At 33.1% G+C, this 25,946-nt stretch overlaps 1 protein-coding gene across 2 annotated transcripts in view; it reads right to left on the bottom strand.

Moving 5' to 3' along the window:
* LOC125075001 (synaptotagmin-7) overlaps positions 1 to 25,946 on the bottom strand; it is a 322,472-nt gene that overhangs the window by 44,324 nt on the left and 252,202 nt on the right. For both annotated transcript variants that reach the window (XM_047686531.1, XM_047686532.1), the window contains exons 3-4: positions 3,034 to 3,045; positions 1,172 to 1,328 (exon numbers count right to left, since the gene is read on the bottom strand). In XM_047686531.1, coding sequence (XP_047542487.1) covers positions 1,172 to 1,328; positions 3,034 to 3,045 — 169 coding nt within the window. The remainder of the gene's footprint in view (positions 1 to 1,171; positions 1,329 to 3,033; positions 3,046 to 25,946) is intronic.

Here is a 25,946-nt window from a genome sequence, read left to right as displayed (position 1 = left end):
GGCAAGATACACGCACAGAAATCAAGCACACATTTCACAGGTTTTAGATGGCAATAAAATATATATGTATAATGTAACTTTTTACTCCAATTAATATATTATAAAAAGATATTACCTTGAATAAGTATAATTAAAATTACGAAAAGTGATATATGAGAAATATATTAAACAACAACCAACAGAAGTGTGCTTAAAGGGCACAGGTAGGCAAGCCATACGCACAACAAACTAAGCTCAAGTGTTTACAGATTCTTATAATTCATAATAGTTTTAATATTTACTAAAAGGTTTAATAATTGTTAATAAAATACGAAATGTGATAGGATATTATTAAATACAGTAAGTGTGCTCAAATGCGGAGAGTCCAGAAATACGCACAGAAACCAAGCTTAATTTTAACATCTATATAGACATAATAAATAGCAATGACAGTTCGGCGTAGCTGTTATCTGTTATATACATTGCTTATCAGTAAATTGAAATGAAAATTCGTTCATTCAATAGAAAACCTTTTACGTATTGATAGGCTAAGATAAAAGCCACCGGTTCGGAAAAGAAAGTACCCTGACCTGAGAAGAACCGGCGAAACTCAGCGGGTATTGTACGACTTATTTTTTAATTTAAATATTCATTTTATATTACACGCATTCAGATATTATATTTTTACCTTTTGATTCAATTTTTTATAATTATTAAGTCCAAAATACTTAAATATAAGGATAATTACACAATTGCATATACAAAAAATTAATAATTATTATTTTTAATGGATAAATTGAAAATAATATTATAATTATTAATATATTTTTGTTGTGTAATCATCCTAATTATTAATTATTAAGTCAATTAAAAGAAATTCCATTTAACGTCAACAACAGTCAACAACAAGAAATTAACTAAACTAAATTAACACTTACTCCAAATTACAACAACAAATTAAAACTAACAACAAAGATCGACACATTATATACAACAAATTTATATACTTACTTTTTGTCGTCCAATAATGTATAGTATATTATATAATATCTACTTTAAAAAAAAATACTAAATTGAAAATGTAATTATTTCATAATTTCAATAATTTAATTTCCGTTCGATAATTTCCAGTTTGCTGAATAAAAATTTCCATTTTTCTTAAAGAGATATTTCTATAAAACTTAATACTTACGGAAGGATGCGTTGGGTGGTCTTGTCCCTTGACATTCTGTAGTTGCTTGTTATGGGCTGTCGGTGTCCTCTCTCCTTGGGCTGTTGAAGCTCCAGCTGCAGCTCCTGCACTGCTGCTCGCGGGAGACTTGGCTTGTGGTGAGCTTGTTGATGTGGTTCTGGAAATGTATTTTTAAAGTCACACGGAAATATTGGTGGTACAAGTTAATTTATTAGTCCATCGCAGTTCTAAGTACTGTTGTGATAGGGTGTGAACTTCTCAGTTCCCGAGGTTGGTGGCGTATTGCCAAAGCACTTATCATCTAACGGCTTATTTGATAGTTCATCCCATTACAAATAAAATCCACAATAAATGAGCAATGTGTATGCAAACTCTATTACAATTAGAATTTAATTATAGAAAATAATATTGTAATTATTGCGATCTTGGTAGGTTTACTTCGTGGTAGCGGTTTGTGGAATATTCTTCCGCCAAACAGGAATACTTAGTATTATTGTGTTTCAGTTTGAAGGGTGAGTTTCAGTGTAACTACAGGCACAAGGGACATTACATTTTAGTGACGACCTCCGTGGTCGAGTAGTGTGTACACCGGTTTCCATGGGCACGCCACTCCGAGGTACCGGTGCCGATTCCCGGCCGAGTCGACGTATGAAAAGTTCATTTTCTATGTTGTCTTGGGTCTGGGTGTTTATGGTACCGTCGTTACTTCTGATTTTCCATAACACAAGTGCTTTAGCTACTTACATTGGGATCAGAGTAATGTATGTGATGTTGTCCAATATTTATTTATTGAACATTTTAGAGTCACATTGTCGATGTAAAGAATGTCTTTGAGCAAAAGTATAATCAGTTTGTCTGTCCGTTCACTAAGCGGGCTATGCTTGCTTATTCAAGAATTTGTTCTATTGAATAAATTTTGACGTTAAAATAAACGTCATAGGTTTTTTTTAAAATTAACGTTGACTTAAAAACTAAAAAAAAAATCAAAGTACTGGTCTTTCTATATTTTCTGTCATTATACATTATATCATAGTACAAAAAAAATATCTGTATATACTGTATTTTCTGTCACATAGTACATTGCACTTGATAACAATTTTACAGAAATTTCCGTTAGTCTTATCAACTTGAAAGTATTGTATCGAAAATCTCGATCGAATTTCTAGGTAGATTTAAAGAGTTTTGAATGGAATAGGCGTTTGTCTTCCATCTCACCTGAAGGAAAGTGTGGATGAAGACGAAGGTGGTACACGCTCATCCAAACAAAACCTGTTCACTCTACTCTTAAAGGCTCCAGAGTTCAACTCATCAGAAAAAATAGACCCAGACAGGTCGTTTCAAATCTTGGCAATCAAAAACGAGTTGTCAAACCGTTTAGTTCGACTTGTTTTGCTCCATATTTGAAAAAAAAACTCAACAATAGAACTTTCAGAGCTTAATATAAACTATTATTTTTTGAATACATTTATGTATGCAGCGCTAAAGTGCTTGATTGATTTATAATATTATTTCAAACATTTCCATACGTTTAAAAACAGCAGTTATAATCATACAAGATCTTACATCGTATCTGACATCGTGAATTGAAACCCGACTTTCAGTGACACGCTATTTTGAAACGTATATCCTTTAAATGTTCAAATAATTCCTGTCAATGTTGCATAACACATTGTCCAATGCTTGTTTCTGTGGTAAGTGCTACCCATAGAAAAAATAACTAACCTCGGGAACTAAGATGTTATGTCCTGTGCTTCTGCCCTTCACCCTATCTCCAAGTGAAGTAGCCTTCAAGTGGCTCCTGTGTCAATAATGGTGTATTTTGTATGTTATTAGAATTTAAATAATACATTTGTAATACTTACTCAAGCTGCGCTCTGTGTGGACAGCACATGAAAAAAGGAAAAAATATATATATTAAAAATTTTATACATTTTGTTAATTAGTAAAATATATTACATTAACAAAAACATTCGGACGTTACGGAACGACAGATTTGTAACAATTACATTAAGAGTAATTGAAACAATTAATAATAAAAACGATAAAATAAATATAATAATATGAAATTTCGTTAATATAATAAAAATATATCATAGCAACGATGTATAGGATACGCACACACACAAGGGAGTAAATAGGTGCATGACGTCATAAGAGAGCGCCGTTGCCGTTGACCGTTTGACGTCACGACTAACGACTCGTTCAAATTGCAAGGCGCGCTATTTCTCACATCTATTAAGTTTAAATCAACCAAATCGGTGTGGTCGTTATTGAGAAATCAAAAACAGTATCATAATGCAGCATTAAGGCTTTTATTTTATTTATTTATTTATTTTTATTTATTGGAAATAGTTACACCATCGACTTATCACTAGCACATTCACTTAGCAGTAGATACAGGGTATTAAATCTAGGTGAATAAATCATTACAGATGTTAACAACATTGACCTTAAGATAAGACTATACTAACCTAATTATATCTTTACTAAAAATTTAAAAAAAATAATAAACTATAGATAATTAAACAAAACATAAAATATAATTTAAATACAACAACAAAAATCTACAAGGGTTGACATAATTTAATTTATGAATAAAATGGTTTTAAAGTTATACTATGAGATCTTTACAGAGCTTCACAAAAGTTGGCTTGCTTTGGGCAAAGATGTCGATATTGCCGTTAGAAGAATATTCATTATAAGAATTAATTATTCTGTTGAGGGGTGCATGTTTACCTAAATTTGTTTTAAAAGCTGTAGTTCTAAAAGGTTTTTTTATTGGGTGTCTAGGAATTTTGCGGGGAACAACTAAATTGATTTGCTGAAGTAGTTCAGGTGACATTATTTGACCATGGATCAGTTTGTGTAGGGTCAAAACATCGCTGATTTCACGGCGACTTTTGAGTGATATCATATTAAAATGTTTTAGCCTATTGTTGTAGTTAGCGCGATAAGGACAACTAGTATCCTTGTATGCAAGAAAACGGGTAAAATTTTGTTGTATTCGCTCTAGTCTTTCGATATGAGTGTTATAAAATGGGTTCCATATATTTGATGCATACTCTAAATTGGAACGTACAAGAGAATTATAAATGCAGAGCAACGAGCGAGTATTCTTAAAATCCTTGCATGTTCGTTTAACAAATCCTAACATTTTCCAAGCTTTTGATATTATTTTGTCTAAATGATTAATAAAATTTAAATTGCTATTGATAAGTACACCTAAGTCTCGAATTGAATTAACCTCGGATAGAGGATCGCCAGATATAGAATATTTAGATAATATTGGTTTACTGCGTCTTGTGAATTTTATATGAAGACATTTTTTAACATTTAATTCCATGTTATTTTTATTACACCAGCTAGCGAGAGCGTCTATATCTGCTTGGAGAAGGTCAGAATCGGATAACGTTTTTATAGGTCTGTAGATTTTGAGATCGTCGGCGAATATTAAACATTTGCTAAATTTAACGCTGTCTACTATGTCATTAATAAAAACTAAAAAAAGTATTGGACCTAAATGGGATCCTTGAGGTACCCCGGATGTGGGAACAAATGCAAAAGATGAATAGCCGTGAGTAATCACCCGTTGAGATCGGTTATTTAAGTAGGATACTAACCAATTCAGCAAATTACCATGGATTCCGTAATACATAAGCTTCGATTGTAAGATTGTATGGCTAACTTTGTCGAATGCACTCGTAAAATCCGTGTAAATAGCATCAATTTGAGTCTTGTGATCAACGTTTTCAGACAGATCTATAACATAGTCTAATAAATTAGTCAATGTTGATTTATTTTGCATAAAACCATGTTGTTGTGTAGAGAGGATATTTTTGAAATATTTGGTTACAATTGGGCAGATGAGCTTTTCGAAAAGTTTTGGAATAACGCTCAAAATTGAAATAGGTCGATAGTTTTTGATATTACGCTTGTCGCCTTTTTTGTAAATAGGAACAACATTGGCAGCTTTCCATATTGTAGGAAATTTAGCAGATTCGAGTGATTTTGAAAAAAGGATTTTTAAAGGAAGTGTTAAGTACTTACTAGTCATTTTAATAAATAATGGGGGAATTCCATCAGGACCGGGTCCTTTGCTAATATCAACCGATTTTAAGATTTTAGATATTTCACGTTCGGTCAAAGGAATTTTACTTAAGCAAAATTGGGGAAAACAATCTGCTGGATATGATATACGACCTTGATCATGTGGGGAATAGACTGACGCAAGTTGTGAAGCAAAAAGATTACAAATATCTTCTCCTGTATTTGCTGTCTTATTATTGAGGAACATTCCTCTAGGAAGATCTGAAGATTCACCACGATGATCCTTTACAAAAGACCAAAATTTCTTAGGATTTTTAAGAACCGATTCTTCTATACTTAGGATATGCTTACGATAACAAGAAGCTGTCAAAGACTCCACCCTATCATTGCTCAACTGAAGTTCTAATTGATCTCTAGGGTTTTTGTATAGTTTGTACCTTTTGAGAATTTTGTTGCGTTCAGCGATAAGTTTAATCAAATTACGTGTAAACCAAGAAGGATATTTTAAATTTCGAGGTTTTGTTTTGGGTACAGTAGATTGAATTATAATTTCCAGTAAGTCATAAAATTTTGCTACAGCCATATCGACATCTTTAAACGGAGATAGCTCCAATTCCCAATCAATTTGACATAACTTAGCATTAACTAAGGTGTAGTCAGCTTTCCTAAAGTTATAAGACGCAAATTGTTTTCTAATAGTTAGTAAACGCTTATTTAATTTTAAATCGATATCTAAAGCAGGATGATGTAAATCAATTTTACTAAGAGGTTTAATACTTTCTTCTATGGAAATATCCTCACAGGTACTTAAAACTAAATCAAGGATTCTGTTATTGTGATTTTTTACATAATTAAATTGTGACAGGCTATTAAAGGACATAAAGTCTACGAAATTACGCCCAAGATTACAATTATAATTACAAGGTGTCAGTGCGAGAATATCAGAGGTATCTCGTTTCCAGTCTATGAACCCTAGGTTTAAATCCCCTAGAATTATAATATCACCCGCGTGAGATTGCATAACATGACTAATATTCTCTAACATCAGGTCCAATGAAGCACTTGTCACTGGAGGAGGAAGATAAAGCACACAAAATAAAATTTCTTTCGATTCTTGACCGTCACTTTTCACTGATACCCACAAATCTTCCATAGAACTTTCAAAGTGTTCAACACGTTTCGAACAAATATTTTTAGAGACAGCGAATAAAACGCCTCCTCCAGTTTTTCCAGAAGTTGAAGTAGATGAACGATCTCTACGGTAAACATTGTATTTGTTGCTAAGTAGCTCTTTATCGTGAACACTGTCATCCAGCCAAGTCTCTGTTCCAATAATAATATCAAAACATGAAGTCATTGAAGATAGTCTTATTTCTTTTGTTTTAGTTTTAAGTCCTCTAAAGTTTTGGTAATAGATCCTGAATTTTGATATGGATACGGGCACTTAGTAGCGGTTTTATAGTTTACAAGTGATCAAGAGATTCGAAGCATTTAATTTGTTTGGCAGAGGATTGGTCATTTTTGCGTACATAAATGCGACCATTACGAATCCAAGTGTATCGATATTCCTTATCCCGTGCAATTTTTCTAGTACGTGCGTGAAGAGCTTTAAAATGTGGCGACAAATGTTCGGAGACATATACTGGTGATTTGTTAGTACCGTAACCCAGGTGATTAGTGTTAAGCTTATCTGTTTGATTTTTTTTATTAAACTTTGTTACGGCAGCTAATATGACGTCCCTATGTTTAGTAGTCGGTAACTTAACTATAACCGCTCGGGGTTTAGGACTAGAGTCATCTAATTTTCGTACTCGAGTACAGGATAAAATATCCGAACCTTGTAAGGGTACTGAGACTACTGAGCATAACTGTTCGATAATAGAGTTTAAATTTTCGGATTTGTTCTCTGGTAAGCCATTAATCTCAATATTAGTTTCACGCGAGTGTTGTTCAATCAAGTTGAGCCTGTTAGTAAGATCGCTCACTTTACTATTAAGACTAATATTCTCCTTAGTGAGATTTTTAATTTTATTTTCTGAAGCTACGAGGTCTGATTTTAAGCAATCGTATTCTGCGCTTAAAAATTCTAAGCAATTTTTGAGATCACTTAAAGTCGCTAATTCACTTTTTAAATATGCAAATTCTTTCATTATCGTGGATTCTAAGGTAATTTTAAGAGATTTATCAATAGATGCCTGAATTTCCGATCGTATGCTTGAAAGTAGTGTCGGTTTTAGTATGTTTGAATTTGGAGATTCATTTAGATCTGATTCATCTTCGCCGTGAGAAGAAATATTGTTGTCGCTATCGGTAGTTTCAATAGTTCTTACACAGGCTGGAGAGCCTTTTTTTTCTTTATTTTTACACTTAGAGCATTTCCATTTGTCCTTTGCATCCTTCTCCATAGAAATAAAACGCTGATGTGTTATTTTGGCACAGTCAATATCGTACGCGTCCTTACATAAGAAACAGTTTAGATACTCTTTGTTTGTTAATCTTTTTGAGCAATTAGCGCACGGTTTTAGTTTAGGTGGCATATTATAGGTATAGGTAGCATATTAACTTCTTGAGAAAACTACCAATAGCAATGAATGTATACTTGCAATAAATTGTGCTAATTATTTTATTAATTATTCAATTCAATTAACAACAATAGTTACTATTTTACATTACAATATCTTCACGGCATTCATACGGTCGTTGAACACAAGTCGGATAATAATATGAATGTTCTTATATTACCGATGTGCTGGCGCAGTTGATATGTCGCGGCCAGAAGGTCGTAAGCGCCATGCAGACAGCGTCGCTTACGCGTTTCTTACAACGACGCGTTGAAATGATGATATGTCCGTTAATTGTTTAACTTTAAATTTGTTTTTTTTTTGTTTTTATAATATCAAACACTTCAATAACTTGTAAACCACTACTTCACATTGATTATTGGGTCGTTACACAAATGTTGATCTACTTTATAACTCGAAGAAACAAGTATTAACTATTAAATACAATTTTTTCAATTGGAGCAGTTAAAAACGGTTAGTTATAGCTTGACGTTTTTTGTTGAGGCTTGCGATACATCGCAGGATCGAATCTTGACTTTGCTAGTGTCGTCCCCACTCTTTAGCAAAAGTTTTAAGGGATTTAATTAGTAATTCGTTAAAAAAGGGACACGTGTACTATATAAAAAAAAAATCCTTTTTTAGAGTTGGTTGATAAAATACCGAAGGTATAATTTATATATTTATCTTAACAGGATTCAAATCTAGACACGAACTATTTAATTTTCATTTGCTTATTTTGTGTCTATGAAGACACTCCGTATCTCATTCGTGAAATATTGACAGCTGACTAACAGTGATAAGTCATTTCGATATGTGTATCGTATAAATGTTATTAATTATTACAGTCAACGTCATATATCACATTCTGAAATTTCACACTCGTGTTCTGCGGTGAGATTCGAGTTTCTTGTTGCAAAATAGCCGATCACTCATATTTGATGAAATTGAGTATGAAGCAGGCTTTATAAAACTTTAAAAAACTCCAAGAAAGAGTAAATAAATAATACTTATTAATATATAAATTCTTAAAAAAAAATCTTTCAATGTGGGTCACGTCTATTAGGAAGGACGACAAGCTACAACTCGAGCGAAGATCTGCGTCTTTCAAGAAGGACGACGAGCTAAAACTCCAGCGAAGATCTGCGTCTTTCAAGAAGGACGACGAGCTAAAACTCCAGCGAAGATCTGCTGGCATGGAAAAAAGGCACGGGCAGCTGTGAGCCCATGGAAGAAGTGTAAATAAAAAAAAAAATCCAAGGAAACGTTTTATTGTACCTAAGACTTGACAACCAACCCTTAATACGCGTGCGGAGCCGCGGGCGACATTTAATAAATAAATTTGTTTCTCTGAAAACAAAATAAAAAATAAAAATGCTACTCTGAAAACTTCCACGTTTAACTTATTTTCAACACTCGTTAAAATACTGAAATAGTTCGCTCTACTGGATTTCACGGATTTTAATTGTGTTGTTTTGGTTTAAAAAAATATTGAGACCAAATATATCTGTATGAATATAATGATGTCGTGACTGATAACGGTCATAGTGGTCATTAAAATAACTTAAATATTATATCTAAGTTTAGGAAAATTTTAAGTTATAAAGTTAAGTTGTGCCTTGCCTGCCTAATGGCGACTGTCGCCTAATGGAGATTGCCACTGGCGGTTGTAATCCACAAGCGGGTTTCTGCCTTAGTGGAGGTTTTAGTAGGTAGGCTGAGGCCCTCTGCCCCGGGAGGCCCAAATACCTGTCCCGGTCCTCACTAGGACAGGTATATGGGCCTCCCTAAGTGCATTTCCTCACTGGAAATAGAAAATATGCTCACTATTCCGCAGCCTCCCCGAGCCGTGGTCAAGACATCACAGTGGTTTTAATGGCTAAGAACCCCACACAAGCTGGTTCTTCTGTCCTTTCTAAAGGTTTTACACTGCGTGAAAATAGGCGACGTCTCTCTTTTTTTGCTTTAGGCAACATTTTTTATGTTTAAACAGTAGTTTAATTGATTCAATGTGACAGAACTTTTCTCGTCAATCAAGTGTGACTTGAAAATGTCTAACTTGCGCAAAAAAAAATCACAACACTAATTATGACAATTATTTTAAATAAATTCCGTAGTTAAAGTTATTGTAGGTTCAAATATTATTGAAAATTAATTATTGAAAATGGCTATTTTATTCAGAATTTTATTTTTTCTGTTTTTTCCATTCAATGAGCGTTACTTGTCCACTTTCGGATTTTCCAAAATTTCTTATAATAAATTATGCTCAATGAGTTCCAAATCTCATTTGGAACTCATTATAACATGCTGGTTACTTCTCAGTCTTGGAGATCTTTTTAAAATTAAAGTTCTCGGCTGAAAATAAACAAATTTAATTCTTAAATCTGACTACGTATTGTGAATTCAAGTTGCATTGCTCTTTCTGTCTGGGGGTAGAATATGTGCTGAGTGAGTCGTATCTACTCCTACAGGTTTGCACGAAGTAATACCAAGTGTTTTCTAAATAATTAACTTGGTTCTAAATTACAAAATGCAATTCCGTTTAATGTTTTCCACGAGCAGCATACACTTGCCAAAAAATTACCATAACTAACTTGAATCGCTATAATAATACTCCACTTTGCTTGCATTACGGGTGGAGTAGTTTTCTTACAACGCTTCTGCTCGTTTCTATGTCTGAACTAAAAACGGAATACATTTTCTAATTCTGTGTATTTAATAAGATATATTTATATGTGTGTTTGTAATTTGATTTTTTTTTAATGTAATCATGATTTAATCAAATTTCATATTAAGAATGAGGCGTCGTGTGTCGTTTATCAAACGAATATTTTTTCGTAACTTGTATATAAAAATTGGCATAATTATAGTAATTAATAACTTATGAGATCAATTTAATGAGTATTATTCTTAAGGTATGTTAATAAATATTTCATTATTAATTGGTATTGACATATAAGCTAACTATTTATACCTGCTGCTTCACTTGCACGAAATTCATAAAAGTTTACTAGTTTATTAGTTTATACCCCCTCGAGGGGTGGATTGAAAAAAGTAGCCTATGTCCTTCCCTGGGACTCATCTCACTCACTCACTGGATCTCCATATCTAAATTCAGCGATTTAAGGGTGAAGAGGTAACAGATAGAACTTTTTTCGCATATATAATAATATTTGTAATTATCAACTTAATCATAACTTAACATCACGTCATAACAATCACTTGGTGGCTGGCTTTGTGCAATCCCTTCTGTGTACCACCCACTCATCAGATATTCTACCGCCAAACAACAGTACTCAGTATTGTTGTGTTCCGGTTTGAAGGGTGAGTGAGCCAGTGTGACTATCTTCGTTCTCAAGGTTGGTGGCGCATTGGTGATGTAAGGAATGGTTAATATTTCTTACAACGCCATTGTATCGGCGGTGGTGACCAATTACAGATGGCCCATTTTGCTCATCCGCCTACGTTTAACATAAAAAACACATAGGGTTTCTAATACATAAACCTCGCGTCAATCGCCCCAAAACGAGCAAAACCGCGTTCGGAATCTAGTACACAATAAATCGATCGTTTTAAATATTTACTACAAATACAAGTGATTAACTACGTAGGAATTATATTATTGAAACATTTTAGAAGAGGTTAATTCAAGCAACGGCATTCGTTATTTAAATGGATATTATTATTTGCACGAATAAAACGTTAAAACCATTGAAGTGAGTGAACTCGTCGGAAAAATACGTCGATTTAATTGCATTCGTTCGAAATTTGAATAACAATTTCAATAACGTTCGCGTTCGTAGTTCATTGCGAGTTATTCCTCGATGTAATGATTAAATATTTATCATCGGTTACATGTTTGCGCGCGTGTGTGTGTGGGTAGAGACAGAAGAACAATACTTTTATCATTTATTGTGTTCAGCGAGTTTGGCGGATACTTCAAAACGTAAATTATTTCTTGTTTTATTTAATAAATATTTGTCAATTGTTGTGTGACTTTGTAAGTTTGATTTTACACGTATGTCTGTGTGTGTGTGTGTGTGGTTTATGATTTACTTATTCTGTTTATTGAATTTTCAGTTAAACATAATTGAATAAAATATATATAAGTTTAAGGTATAAAAAACCCTATCTAAGGTGGTGGTCTCTAGTTTCCTTCATATCAAATTTCATCAAATTCTGTTGATGTGATGGTGAAACATACAGATAAATAGACAGAGTTTATTTATTAGTGTGTTATTTAGTAATTGACTGCTCGCTCGCTACTAGAAAATAAATTTAATAAAATAAAAAAATAAGTTTCAATATCCGGTCGGAGTTGTAAAGTTCAAGTGCCTTCAAGTTGTTCGAGTCCATGATCCCTCTACAGCCTCCGGTCGTGTTGAATTCACTACCTCATCGGATTATGTCAGTAATTGAATAAACAGTGCATCATGCACAAGCTCATCACTATAATTAAAAAAAAAATTAGTGATGTTCCATTTTAAGGAATTACTAATATATCACTTCAACCCTTGGGTTGTCTGGAAGAGATGGCTAATAAGCCGTAAGTCAAATATTTGATATAGATTTTTAGTATTATTTCAATTTTTGTTTTTTTTTTTTTTTGTTAATATTAGTGGTGTAAAATAAAGTATATTAACATTGAACCTAAATGCCAAGGGGTCAGGATCGAATATGCGAGTTTTTACATCGTTAGGCCGCTTGTAAACTATACGTGTTATTGACGTTTGATTTTTACTACAAAATAAACTAAAGAACTTTATTTTTTTTTTCAATTTTGTTTTGTTATAGTTTGTGGTATAATCATAATACGTATGGTAGCGTCGTATCAAAAAAGATATCTTAGTTATTTGAGTAATAATAATATATCTATTTATGTTGAACGAACTATGTAAAAATCGTTCTTTAGTAAGAGCATGTATTGTGTCAATTATAAACAAAAAAAACTTTATAGAAATATAGAGCAATATAGATACAAGAGCCGAGAGCCCAGCGGCTGGAATGCATGCATCTTAACCGATGATTTCGGGTTCAAACCCCGGCAAGAACCGCTGAATTTTCATGAGCTTAATTAGTGTTTATAATTCATCTCGTGCTCGGTGGTGAAGGAAAATATCGTGAGGAAACCTGCATGTGTCTAATTTCGATAAATGTTACCACCTCTGTATCCACCACGCATTGGAGCAGCGTGGTGGAATATGCTCCAAACCTTCTCCTCAAAGGGACACAAGGCCTAAGTCCAGCAGTGGGAAATTTACAGACTGTTAATGTTACAATGGTATCCTTAACCATCAAGCACCAAATGAATAACAAACACAAATTGACTACGCTAATGAAAATTCAGCCACAGTTGTCCGGGTATACTTCTCTCCTGTCCTCTCTACTTATCTATGGTTAAAATTAACGAAAAAAAAATATATGATATTAATATTTGGTATGCTTATGAATTGTAATTTTATGACCCCATGCGTTTCGATGGACTTTGAGTCCTTATACTTGTTAGACACCTAAACTTATGGTAGATTATCTTCCTACTTTCCGAAACAATTAATTATCACTAACAGTATTTAAAACGGGATATTTACCATGTTTTTAATTAATTGTCAGTATTTCAATTAAGCATATTAATATTCCGAAACTTTACCATGTAAATTCATAAAGAGCGCGACTCCAAAATTCTTAGATAATCTTAACAAGTTGTACCGCAACTGGTCTGAATCAGCTTTTAGGAAATCTTACCCATACTTTTAGGCTATTCTCTAACAAGAAACTCGAAACTCACCGCAGAACATACAACAAGACATTGATTATACGAATACCAATTTCCACAAGCTTCCTAAGTGGTAATTTTATTTCAGTTGCTTTGAAATAAGTTCCTAGTTGTTTAAAAATTTTTGGAGGGATAAGAAAAAGGTGATGCTTTTAAAATAATTTTGCAGGACAGTTTTTGTAACATTTTATTTTTGTTTTTAAGGCATTCTTGTGGAAAATAAAAATAAAAAATATATTGAAGTAATATCGTTTTTTCTCTCGCATTATTAAATACGACCGATAATTATTGTTTTAATATTGATAAAATAAAAATAAAAAATTGATATCTTTTTTTTAAATAAATTTATGATGTTGCATTTTGACTTATTTTAAAAAAAGATAAAAAACTCGATAACTCAAAAATGGTTCACTTTTGCATCATGCATAAGAGGATTAAAATTATCACAAACAGTCACCCCTATTACCTCCTAACGCGATTACGTCGAATAACCAATAACCCTGTATAATAGCGTATCACGTAAGTCACTTGTCAATATTTCACGAGTGAGATAAGAAGTCTTAAAAGTGTCAAACAAAACGTGCATAATCTGTTGTACATGCACTTAAGCTGTTCTTCATCCTAAAGCATTCTTTACCCCGAGGCGGTTCTAACAGATGCGATTCTTCGCCAATATTATCTCTAGTTTGATAAGCTTGTGAAAATATAAATCTTTTCGGATATATTACAACGTGCCTTTTATTATGAGGAAAACTAAGGAAAATACGATTGATTATCCAATAACCGGGAACGACGGGAAATAATCCGAGAAAGAGAAAAAAAACACATCATTTAACATTCAACTGAAGCATGACTTAGGTAATAGTTTTTGGCGAAGTGTAGCCAAATGGTCCAACAATTTCTTGCTATTAGCGTACAATATTTTTAACCACTGCTAATTGGAACGATACAAGTTGATAAAGTGATAAGGCTGGAGTTTGAAGAAAAACTTACTAATTTATCTGACATAGAAAACATAAGTTCTTTTAAAGAATTATTAACAGACGATGGACCATCAGATTGGAAGTCATCTCCTAAAACTGACAATTTTATTTAAATATCGTGTTCGTCGAATCTTTTCCGTCTGATAAGAAAGAAATAGTATACTTCATTAAGCTATGATGGTACTTTATTTATGGTACGACCTGATGGCAAATGGTCGCCTAGTCACTGGCACTGTAAGGTTTATAAAGTAGTTTTGGTTTGGCTTTTTAGGGACTGGTCGTGAGGTATTAGGCAAACAGCCTTCCTTGGAATTCGGTTCCGTTGTTCGGTCGTGAAAGAGCAACACAGACAGACATAGTTCCTTTCGCACTTATAATATAAATATAGACGCTCAGCCATTGCATTGTTATTCGTAACGATATATAGTTAAAATTTAAATTACATTTTAGCCGCAGCTGATATGTATGTTTACATATTATGTTAAGCTATAATTGAATGTGATGATACAGCATAGTTTTAGTATGTTAGAGTTGACCGCAATTTAGTTAGTTCCACATATTAATCATTGCGGAATTCATACCAATAGCTAACACATATAGCTTGAAATTATTTGTGGTTGTATAAAAGTTACGTCATACTGGATCATAGTGTAGAAGTTTGATCTACTTGGTGGTAGGGCTTTGTGTAAGTCTGTATGGGTAGGTACCACATACTCATCATATATATTAATGTCAAATAATACTAAGTGTTGTTATTTGTGCCAGTTACAGCTACAAGAGACTTGATATCTTGGTTTTCAAGGTTGGTGATTCATTGGCAATGTGTGATGGTGACCATAAATAAATACCACAAATTGCCACAAAACCCGATTCTATCTTCAATCGTTAATGAATATTGTGGAAAAGAGTTTCTTATTGGTTCTTCTCGGTAGAATCGATGTAGAAAAAGTTCATTAGTTTTCAATGTTGTTTTGGATCTGGGTGTCTGTGGTACCGTCGTTACTTCTGATTTTCCATTACACAAGTGCTTCAGCTACTTTCATTGCGATCAGAGTAATGTATGTGATGTTGTCCAATATTTATATTATATTTATATATTTTGATTTTGATCTATTCCGATGTGGTAATTAGTTTTTTGAATCACAGATACATTCAAAAATAATCTTCAATTTCGATTACTTTTCTGGACGTCTCATGATGACTTTATTTTTAGAAGTACTCACTTAGAATTTAACATTAAACCTTGCTATTTTTAGATATGATATCATTGGCCGTTATTTATGACTCCAGCGGCACGAAACTGAAGGCTGTGCGAAGGAATTATATTCAAAATCAATATTTTTTTAAGCTCATGATGTGCCCGAATTCGTTGAATGGAAGATGTGATATTTATTTATTTATTCTTTACTGTACACCATAAACACAAATAACAAAATCTTAAAATTACAATAGTATAAATTTAATGTGTTCTACAATGGGCAGCTTTATGGCTAATTAGCCATCTCTTCCAGACAACCCAAACGAAGAGAGATTCATTGAACATAAACTGCGTAGGTATTTAACCCCGGGAAGATGTTCTTATGCCAGAAAAAATCACTATATATCATATTTTAAATTAAAAAAAAACCCGGACTAGTGTGAGTTGGACGTGCTGGTTGGTTCCGTAACAGCAAATAATACTAAAAGATTTACCGGTTTTCCGATTCTTTCCTATACTTGTGCAAGACAAGATTACTTCTTGAGAAATTTCATGATTCTGGGTCTATTTGAAGTACCTTATAGGTTTTGATTGTCTTTAATTACATTAATGACTATATATTTTGATTGCGTAGATTAAGGGGTTCGATTTTTTAACAGCTCCAATGCCATCTGTTTAAGTGATCGTATAAGGGTTCCTTTTTCTTTTAGAAATACAGAACCCTAGTAATGAATATTGGTATATATGTTTTGGATTAGTGACTTTAGATCGTTTTTCCGATCGTTACGTATCTGGTATTTGTGTATTTTATGCGAAACATCTATTGGGTCGTTTAGGGAGTAGAATCTACTCGTATATGTTGCTCTCTCTGCTGTTCATGTGCGTAGTAACTTTATTGGCATCGTTGCTATATAACATATAGTAAAGTAACAGAAACAACAGTGCCACTACTGAGCTAAGATCTCCTCTCCCCTTAGGACGAAGGTTTTGGAGTGTTGGTGGAAACTCACGTGACAAAATTTTATTAAAATTAAGCATATGCAGGTTTCCTCACGATGTTTTTCTTCATCACAAATTGTAAACACGAATTAACTGGTGTTTGCCTTTATGACTGCTTTGAATGCACGGGTTATAAACACTGGGCCTCGGTTCACATATAACACACATTATAGTAATAATTATAAAAATATATTTATATCATTAACGAAACTCTGTTTTTTTTTTCAATGACGTAGTTTTGTATTTTCACAAACTCCGTCATTCCAATTTGTATTTATTTAAAATCAAAACCATATTATATCACAATTTTTATTTATAAATCAAAGAAAGGCTAGGGACTATTACAGAGTTCTTTAGTATTTTTTTTATCAAACCTATGACGTAATCGTTTCCTACTAAATCTATCCCGACATCGACACTGATCTGCCGACCTTTCATTTCATGGATGATTAGAACCCTCATGTTTCTTACATGCCTAGGGACGTCAATGTATTGAAAATATCGATATCGATAAAATATTTAATTATATGTTTTTGTCAACTTAATATTAATGATGTATGATTGACTTCTCTGATAATTAATTAATTAACGGACATTCAGAATTGATGTATAGAAATCGACCTAATTATAGCCGTGACCTATTAAGACATATTTATTAATTATTTTCAATTAAATGTAAATAAAATGTATATGTAATTGTACTTCTTATTTTAGGCTGGAACCTTTCAAAAGATCGAAAACTTAATTTCCTTATGTCAGTGTAAGGAAGAATGAATTACGTGCCAAAAGGCGCTTTTGGATAATGAGGTTTACTAATCGAACTTTAGGTCTTATTTTCCAATAGTATACCTTTTTAGTGCGCTATCTTTTCGTTCCATCCACTGATGATATGGAAATCTGTCAATTTTTTTTGACCAACCCGCATCAAAAAGACAGGGAGCCTTAACCTAGCAGTGGAATATTAATATTTTTGTTTGTCCAGTTATTTTTCCGTGTGATCTTTTGACCTTGAAATAAGGCTCATATTTAACACTGAGACCCAGTTGCTTAAAATTATAATCAACGACCTGAATTTGCGGATTAATCTACGCGAAATTTATAAGACTTTATCTACAGAATACTAACCGTCACCCTCTATTCCCCCTCCCCAAGGAGAGGTGACTTAAAAAAGTAGACAGTATTATCTCCATATCAATTTTCATCTAAATCGGTTCAGCGGTTTAAGCGTAAACAACACACAGATAACTTTCCCATTTAAATTATTAGTATAGATCAACAGTAAAATTGGATAATTTCAATATGAATCGACGCAAATAATCCAAACCACCATATATATGAAGTTAATATCGATAGGCTGTAGATTGAAATACATTCTAGAAACTTCCGGCGTTCCGAATACGTTCACTATCGACCAATGAAAGCGCTTCCCTGTAAATATATGGACTCAGTGATGTCATTCTATTGAGGAATCGACCGCACCTTGGATACTAAAACTAATATGAATATCACCTGAACGCTAGTGATCTGATTGATATGGGAGTCATAGATTATTTTAGTTTATAATTTAAGGTCAGATACAGGCTATACGGGGTGAATTTTTTATCTGGGTCAATGGTCGAATCTGAAATTATTAGGAATAGCGAAAATTACTTAAGCTAGTCTTGGCTTCGATTGTGATGAAAACTAAAGTTACAGTGTTGAATTAAATGTAAAGCTGTCACTGGTTCGGAAAATAGATTATGCCGAGCGTCACCGGCAAGAAAATCAGTAGTTAATTTTATTTTTATAAAACAGAGTATGGCAGAAAAGTACGATTCAATTATTATTATTCTTTAACATAGTCTTGTATTGAGTAATATGACTTATTGATTGGTTTGTTTTTTTTTTTTAAATGAGCTTGAATCTTTTAATATTAAAAATAATATTCTGAATTAGGAATCCAAATTGTTGATTAAAAAAAAACCCGAAATCCTGATTAAATTTTGGGAATTAATGAAATTTGACAATTGTAAGGTATATGTTGAATTTTAATGTAATATTATATTCATACGTTTTGCTCGAAATGATGCCGAATATTATTTTATTCAACACGTGCCCGCTGCGCAGCGTTCACCACAACATTTCGTTCTAATTTCAAAATTTTACTCTCCTTTCTTAGACCACTATAAAATTAAAAAAAAAAAACTTTCAGGTTCTGAAATATTGGATTTTTATTATACCGATTTTACAATTTACTCATTATTTCGCAAATATATTTTGAGATATATCCTATATCTGAATAAGTCAAATACTCGAAATTATTAAAAATTACTTGATATTGAACCGTAATATTTAGTGTAGTTGTGTTCCGGTTTGACGGATGATTCAGCCACTGCAGGCACACGAGACATAAAACCTTAGCTTCCAACATGGCTGGTGCATTGGCGATGTAAGGAATGATTAAAATTTCTTTCTTACGAACTATTTATACTATCCAACGTAAAAAAACCGCATTGCATATTACGAGTAGCTCGATATATACGCGTTGCTGCTTGTCGGTATATCTGATGAGGGCTAGTTAGTGAAAATATATGACGGGTAGTTACTTGACCAATAATAATCTGTTATAGTGTGTAATCAATGCCTTAATTAGGTATTAAAATACATATTAATTGCATACTCAATTCTGTACATCGCTACAGTAATTAAATGGCTTAAAATTGACCACCAGGTGCAAACAAACTCCATTTCGTATAATTAAATTAATGCATATAATGATATTAATTAATTCAGCTTATTACTTATCCCAACTGTCAACGGACAGCCAAAATTACTCAGTACAGATGATTTAAATTAAGAACATTATTTTATTATATCGTAAGGATTACCTAAGGAATATTTTTATCGATAGAATTCTCATCCCTAAACGTTTGTCACGCGTCGCTCGTGACTGATTACGTCATGTATTTCGTGAAGGTAACTATGGTTGACATAATATTTAAATTCCGATCACATATGAATTGTTTTGAGTTTCTTTCTATTTAGTGGAATATACTGAAAACGTAATAAGAGCCGTCATATCAGATTTGACAAATTCAATCTTATTTATAAAACAAAAGAATATAAAATTTATTTTCGATAATACCGACTTCGCATGGTATTCTTTTATAAAGAAATTGATATAATTTATACTCTGTAACAAACAGGAACAATGTAGCTTTCTACTAGAGAAAAAAAAAATAGAATTGATTCATTAGTTATCTTACTACAAACAAAAACAAAAGAAGTACAAATAGAAGTACTACACTGGTTTGGACAGACACACTTCTGACCTGAGAAGAACCGGCGAAAGAGACTCAGTGTGATTTTATTGTTTTTAGAACTGCGTGTTTACAGTGATATATTTTTTTTAACAGCCTGGAGGCGATCGTTTCATCCCCAAGGCGTAACATAATATATGTTATCGTTAACGTTATAATGCCTTTAGCACGAAGGTTTTTTGCCAGTTTTAGGGAATTTCAACAGTAAAAAAATTAACGTATTCTTGGATCCCGTTTTAAAAGCGTATACATTGTCTCAATAAAGAATTAGTAAATATTATGAGAAGAAATTTTAATGTTATCTTGTCTCGAAAACTACACGATAAAGTTGCTCACTAACTTCACTTGGTGGTAGGGCTTTGTGCAAGCCCGTCTGGGTAGGTACCACCCACTCATCAGATATTCTACCGCCAAACAGCAGTATTGTTGTGTTACGGTTTGAAAGGTGAGTAAGCCATTGTAACTACAGGCACTAGGGTACGTAGCATCTCGGTTACCAAGGTTGGTGGCACATTGGTGATGTAAGGAATGGTTAATATTTCTTAAAACGCCATTGTCTATGGGCGGTGGTGACCACTTACCATCAGGTGACCCATTTGATCGTCCTCACGCATTATCTTATTTTACAATATTTATTTATTACACATTTAAGTTGTTAATTAATAATAATAATAGTAATCATCATTTAAAATGATCAATAAGTAGATTATTATGATTTTATTGGTATTAATAATTTGTATGCAATTAAAAATGTTGTATAAATATGTCGAAGAATTGAATCTTCTCACAAAATTAGATGAGTACACTAATATTTTTATTGTATCTTTCTTTTGCATTTTACTTTTATTTGAAATTAATTAAATTTTTATATTTATCTAGGCATGTACGCGATCCCATTCCATGGTATCGGGAACATTATTTAGATACCCACCGAAACTATCCACTCTTTCCCATTCTCTGCACACTCTTCTCTTACCTTCGTCTGCAAACTTTTTGCACCCAATTTCCACAGCTTCCCATTCTTAATCAGCTGTATTTACTTTCGTCTTAAGTTTCATCTTCTTTTTTTATGATTTATCAAAAATAATTTTAATATCTGTCTTAAGCTCATTAACATGAGCCTAAATTTTTTCGTATTTCAAACACAATTTTGTCACCCAATTAGGGGATGAATTTTAAAAAATCTTTATATTCTTGTGTTTGTTAGAGCAGTTCCTAAACTATTTTGGGCAAACCCTTATCAAATATGAACTAATAGACTAGACTCCCATTGTCCAATTACTTTGACAATCCTATCTTTAGATTTTTCCTGTTGATACAAAATACAAAATTAATTTTAAAACTTTGCGGTTCGTTAATTGACTTGAAATAATTTATATGAAATACATAATAAAAAATCTAGTATTATTAATAATATAGCACAATCTCTCCTTCTACCTATTCTTGACTATGCTGACACTTGTTATACTAACTTAAGTGAGGAGCAATTAAATAAACTTGAGCGATTACAAAACCTATGTATACGGTTCATATTTGGTTTACGCAAATATGATCGTGTTTCCGAATTTCGCCAAAAACTCAAGTGGCTCCCTATTCGCCTTCGCAGGAATACTCACATTTTAACTCTTCTCTATTCTATTCTTTTTAATCCAGCGACACCCTTCTATCTTAAAGAGCGTTTCACTCTCCTCAGGGAGACTCATAAGCGCGCTCTTCGCTCGAATGAAAATTTAATTCTCTCCATTCCTTCCCACTCTTCTTCTTATTATTCTAAGTCTTTCACTGTTGAAGCTTCTCGAATTTGGAACTCACTACCCTTAGCTATTAGACGCGCACAGTCGTTAGCCGTTTTTAAAAGAATGGTTAAGGACTTTTACTTGTTGCATTAAGCAGTCGTTTTGTCGTTGATAATTTTTTGTTCTGTTATATCTCCTTTTTTTTATATATATATATTTTATGTATTTATTTATGTAAATATTTATTATAGTATATATTTATATTATATATATTTATTGTTATCTGTGTATTGTGTAATTTTATATTATGTAAGTATTATATTATGACTTTAATTACTGTACCCTTCCCATATATGTAAATATTATGATCCTCTGCCCAAAGGTTGCCTGGAAGAGATCGCTGCTGAGCGATAAGGCCGCCTGTTGCACCTCATGCAACTTTGTGTAGCAATAATGTAATTTTTAGTTTTAAGTTTGGGTGCAATAAAGGATAAATAAATAAATAAATAAATTATTAATACAAATTATAACAAGTTGATACACGTGACACTTTGACAATTTGTGTTTTTTTTTTATGTCAAATGGTGGCAAACGAGCAGCAGGCTCACCTGATGGAAAGTGACTACCACCGCCCATGGACATCTGCAACACCGGGGGCCTTGCAAGTGCGTTGCCGGCCTTGTGTTAATTAAAAGGGTTAGATTTTTAGACCTTGTCGACCCCTATGGTCACTGATCGCTGTGGGAATCCCTGTATTAGATGATATTTTTATTTTGAGTTTACACACTAGTAAAAATATCCTAGAGAATGAGTTATTGATTTTTAGTTTTTTTTTATATAAAAGATGTTTACGATAATAATGTACTAGGAAATCCCAACTCCAGTCGCGTGATGTGTCGCGGTTTAGTTACAATATAAACACATAAATAATTTGTACACGTTTGTAAAGTATAAAGGGTTGTAAAAAAAAATTACGCTTAAATCATATTTTATTTATTTATTTTTCCTGCAAGGAATAATAAATTAGATATAAAAAATAAATAAACTGTATACAATTATTTAAATTGAAATATTGTATAAGACTGTATTTAACAGCAACTTGTATTTACTAACTTAAGCGTATGCAACTCAGAGGACGTATTCCTCAAAGGGAGAGGAGGCCTTTATCCCAGCAGTGGCACATTTACGGGCTGCTCATGTTCAGGAAGACTCATCTGATGGAGAGTGACTGCTGCGAATGGTAGCATTTGTGTACAGAGTACTCTTTTCTTTAAGGTTGAAGTTATATCGGTTCAGAAAAACATTGGCGAAAGGTTTCACAAAGTGGTTTGGCGCTTTTGTTAGTCGCGTAAGATTATTAATTTTTTTGTGTCAGAAATGTTTAATGAGACGATTTATCCTCTAAGGAGAACCTTTGCAGCTTTACTAGGCTGCTCCAATGGGCGAATACATTTGTTGCAGAATTTCATGAGACACTTGCAGGATTCATTACGACATTTGATTACATCAGAAATTTAGTCATTAATAAAGATGAAGAATATGTAAGAATATGTAATATGAGAGCCGAGATGGCCCAGTGGTTAGAACGCGTGCATCTTAACCGATGATTTCGGGTTCAAACCCAGGCAGGCACCACTGAATTTTCATGTGCTTAATTTGTGTTTATAATTCATCTCGTGCTCGGCGGTGAAGGAAAACATCGTAAGGAAACCTGCATGTGTCTAATTTCAACGAAATTCTGCCACATGTGTATTCTGCCAATCCGCATTGGAGCAGCGTGGTGGAATATGCTTCAAACCTTCTCCTCAAAGGGAGAGGAGGCCTTTAGCCCAGTCGTGGGAAAATTTACAGGCTGCTAATGTTAAAAAAAAAAAGATATGTTTGTCTTGTTCTAGTTTAAGGATTAATAAGTATTAACAAGGAAATTGTTTCTGATATGCTAGTCTTCAAAATTTAATTGAGTTTGTTACCTCAACCGTACCGATCAATCTCTTTCGTATCTTCTACATCCTAAGGGACATTGGCGAAATAATCTGTGCCCTGTCGGCAAAATTAAAAGCCATTAAACTAAGAATTGAATAAAAGATGAAGAATTTTTGTTTATTTCGGATGTCTTGGAAAAACTTTATTCGTTAAATTGAATTTACCATAAGTCTGTGCGTGCTGGCTCTCGGTGTCACCGCCAAACTAACAATTCCATTGAGCATGAACAAATGGACTTTCCTTTGTTACACCGCTTAAAAATGGAATGCTCTACCAGCGCTTGTGTTCCAATCCTCCAAGAGGCATCTTGTGGCTGACGTGGCGAGGGCGGCTAGTGTAGTTTATTCATCCTGACTGGACAGGTCGTCTTCGCGTTTGGACTTCAGATAATGTATAAAAAAGTAACACCCATGCACATCTGCAACACTGGGCTTTCAGGTGCTTTGAGGAATGAGTGGAATCTTTTCTTAAAGGAAGATGAAGATTTTTTGTTTATTTAGAATGATTCTGAAAAACTGTCCGTTAATTTTTTTTTATATATACCGGTTTAATTATATCCAAATAAAATAATTATGTGATATCGTAGATTAAAGATATTTCTTTTAGTTCTTCTCAGTAGAATCTATAATTCGAACCGGTGGTAAATTTAAGTTTGTATTGTGTAATGACGATTCAAATGCTTCTAAAGAGCCTACTTGAAACCAATGTGAAGTGTTTTCTAATTTTAATTCCGCATCTTTGAAGTCAAAGAAACTACATTGGGGGATGGGACAGCCTTTAAAATACTGTATTCAGATAACAAAACTCACAAATCATTCTGAACGAGTATTTTAACGTTAATTTAAACGAATTCCCCATTACATTAACCAAGATACGTAAGCAGCGATAAATTAAAACAAAATATACCGTTTTAAAAATAACTTCGCTTTCAAAGAACACTTCCTCTTGGACACTCGACACTTTACCGGATGCTCTGTAGCTATTGTTGAAGGCACTTCAAAGAGTCATGTCTCTGGAGTCTTTTTGTATAGAAAGATAGTGTTTGACAAACGTCTGAACTGAATTTGTTACAGTTGTAATGGTTGGTCGGCTTTTTTATGATTAAGGTGGGCGGGATAATGGGCCACATGATGGTAAGTGAAAGGCATCGTCTGTCATATCACTTGTCGTAATATTTTGTCCCTTACTTTACTTACAAACAAATCAATATTTATAAAAACTAATTTTAAACTTGGAACGTCATCCTAATTTAGTTACAATCGAATCGTTATTAAGAATTCATGTTCAATATTCATAAAATTGAATTTAAAATTTGGAAAGTCACATGGCGTAATCTTATGTCACTTACTATTGTTATTATTCAATCATCACTAAGAATTAATTATCAATATTCATAAAATCCAATTTTAAACAATTTTAAAATATTTGTTCTCTGATGTTAAGTAACTGTCTGTAAATGTCCCACTGCTGGCCTAAGGAATCATTGAGAAGAAGGCTTGGAGCTCATTCGACCACGCTATTTCAATGATGTCTGTCTGCACGCGGTAAACTCAAAAATAACAAATGGATTTTCATATTACGGTTTTGAATGATGGAAGAATGAAAAATATTTACGTGAATTGGCTGAATTGTGTCAAAGGTTTTTGGACATGTCGAAAAAAACATTTCAACTGAGAGCTTTAGTAGCATGCTCTTTAAACCATTACTTTTAAATATCATGATTTTTTTACGTAGATCCATATTAGTGCGAAGCCGGGGCAGGAGGAGATGCTGGCCTCCTGATAAATCTTAATCGTAACTGGATGAAGTAGCCTGGTAGATATGGAAGAAAAATTTCATCTATATAATAAATAGCATACTCAAGTAGAAGTCTTGGCAATAAGATGGATAGAATAATATATTTTAGCTCGTTGGAAAATATTTTAAATCTAGGGAGTTTGTATAAAAATGTTCCATATTTCATAGTTTAAATGATGAATGGACTTCATAATAGTTTAGATAAAATGGATTTTTACAACTAGACACAAATTAAGTACTCGGATTATAGTGACTTTTTCGCGGGAAATACGCGTTAAAGCTGGGGGTGTATATGGGACTGAATTGCCCCTAGTGCGCCTGAATACTCACTAAAAACCAACGGTACCAACTCCGTTTCTGCGGGTGGCTTATGGAGTAGTTCGCTCATGTTAACATAACGCC

Source organism: Vanessa atalanta, chromosome 29 (assembly GCF_905147765.1).
Source record: "Vanessa atalanta chromosome 29, ilVanAtal1.2, whole genome shotgun sequence".
Taxonomy (NCBI): domain Eukaryota; kingdom Metazoa; phylum Arthropoda; class Insecta; order Lepidoptera; family Nymphalidae; genus Vanessa; species Vanessa atalanta.
The sequence above is the reverse complement of the archived record's forward strand: the minus strand, read 5'-3'. Positions and strand labels throughout refer to the sequence as shown.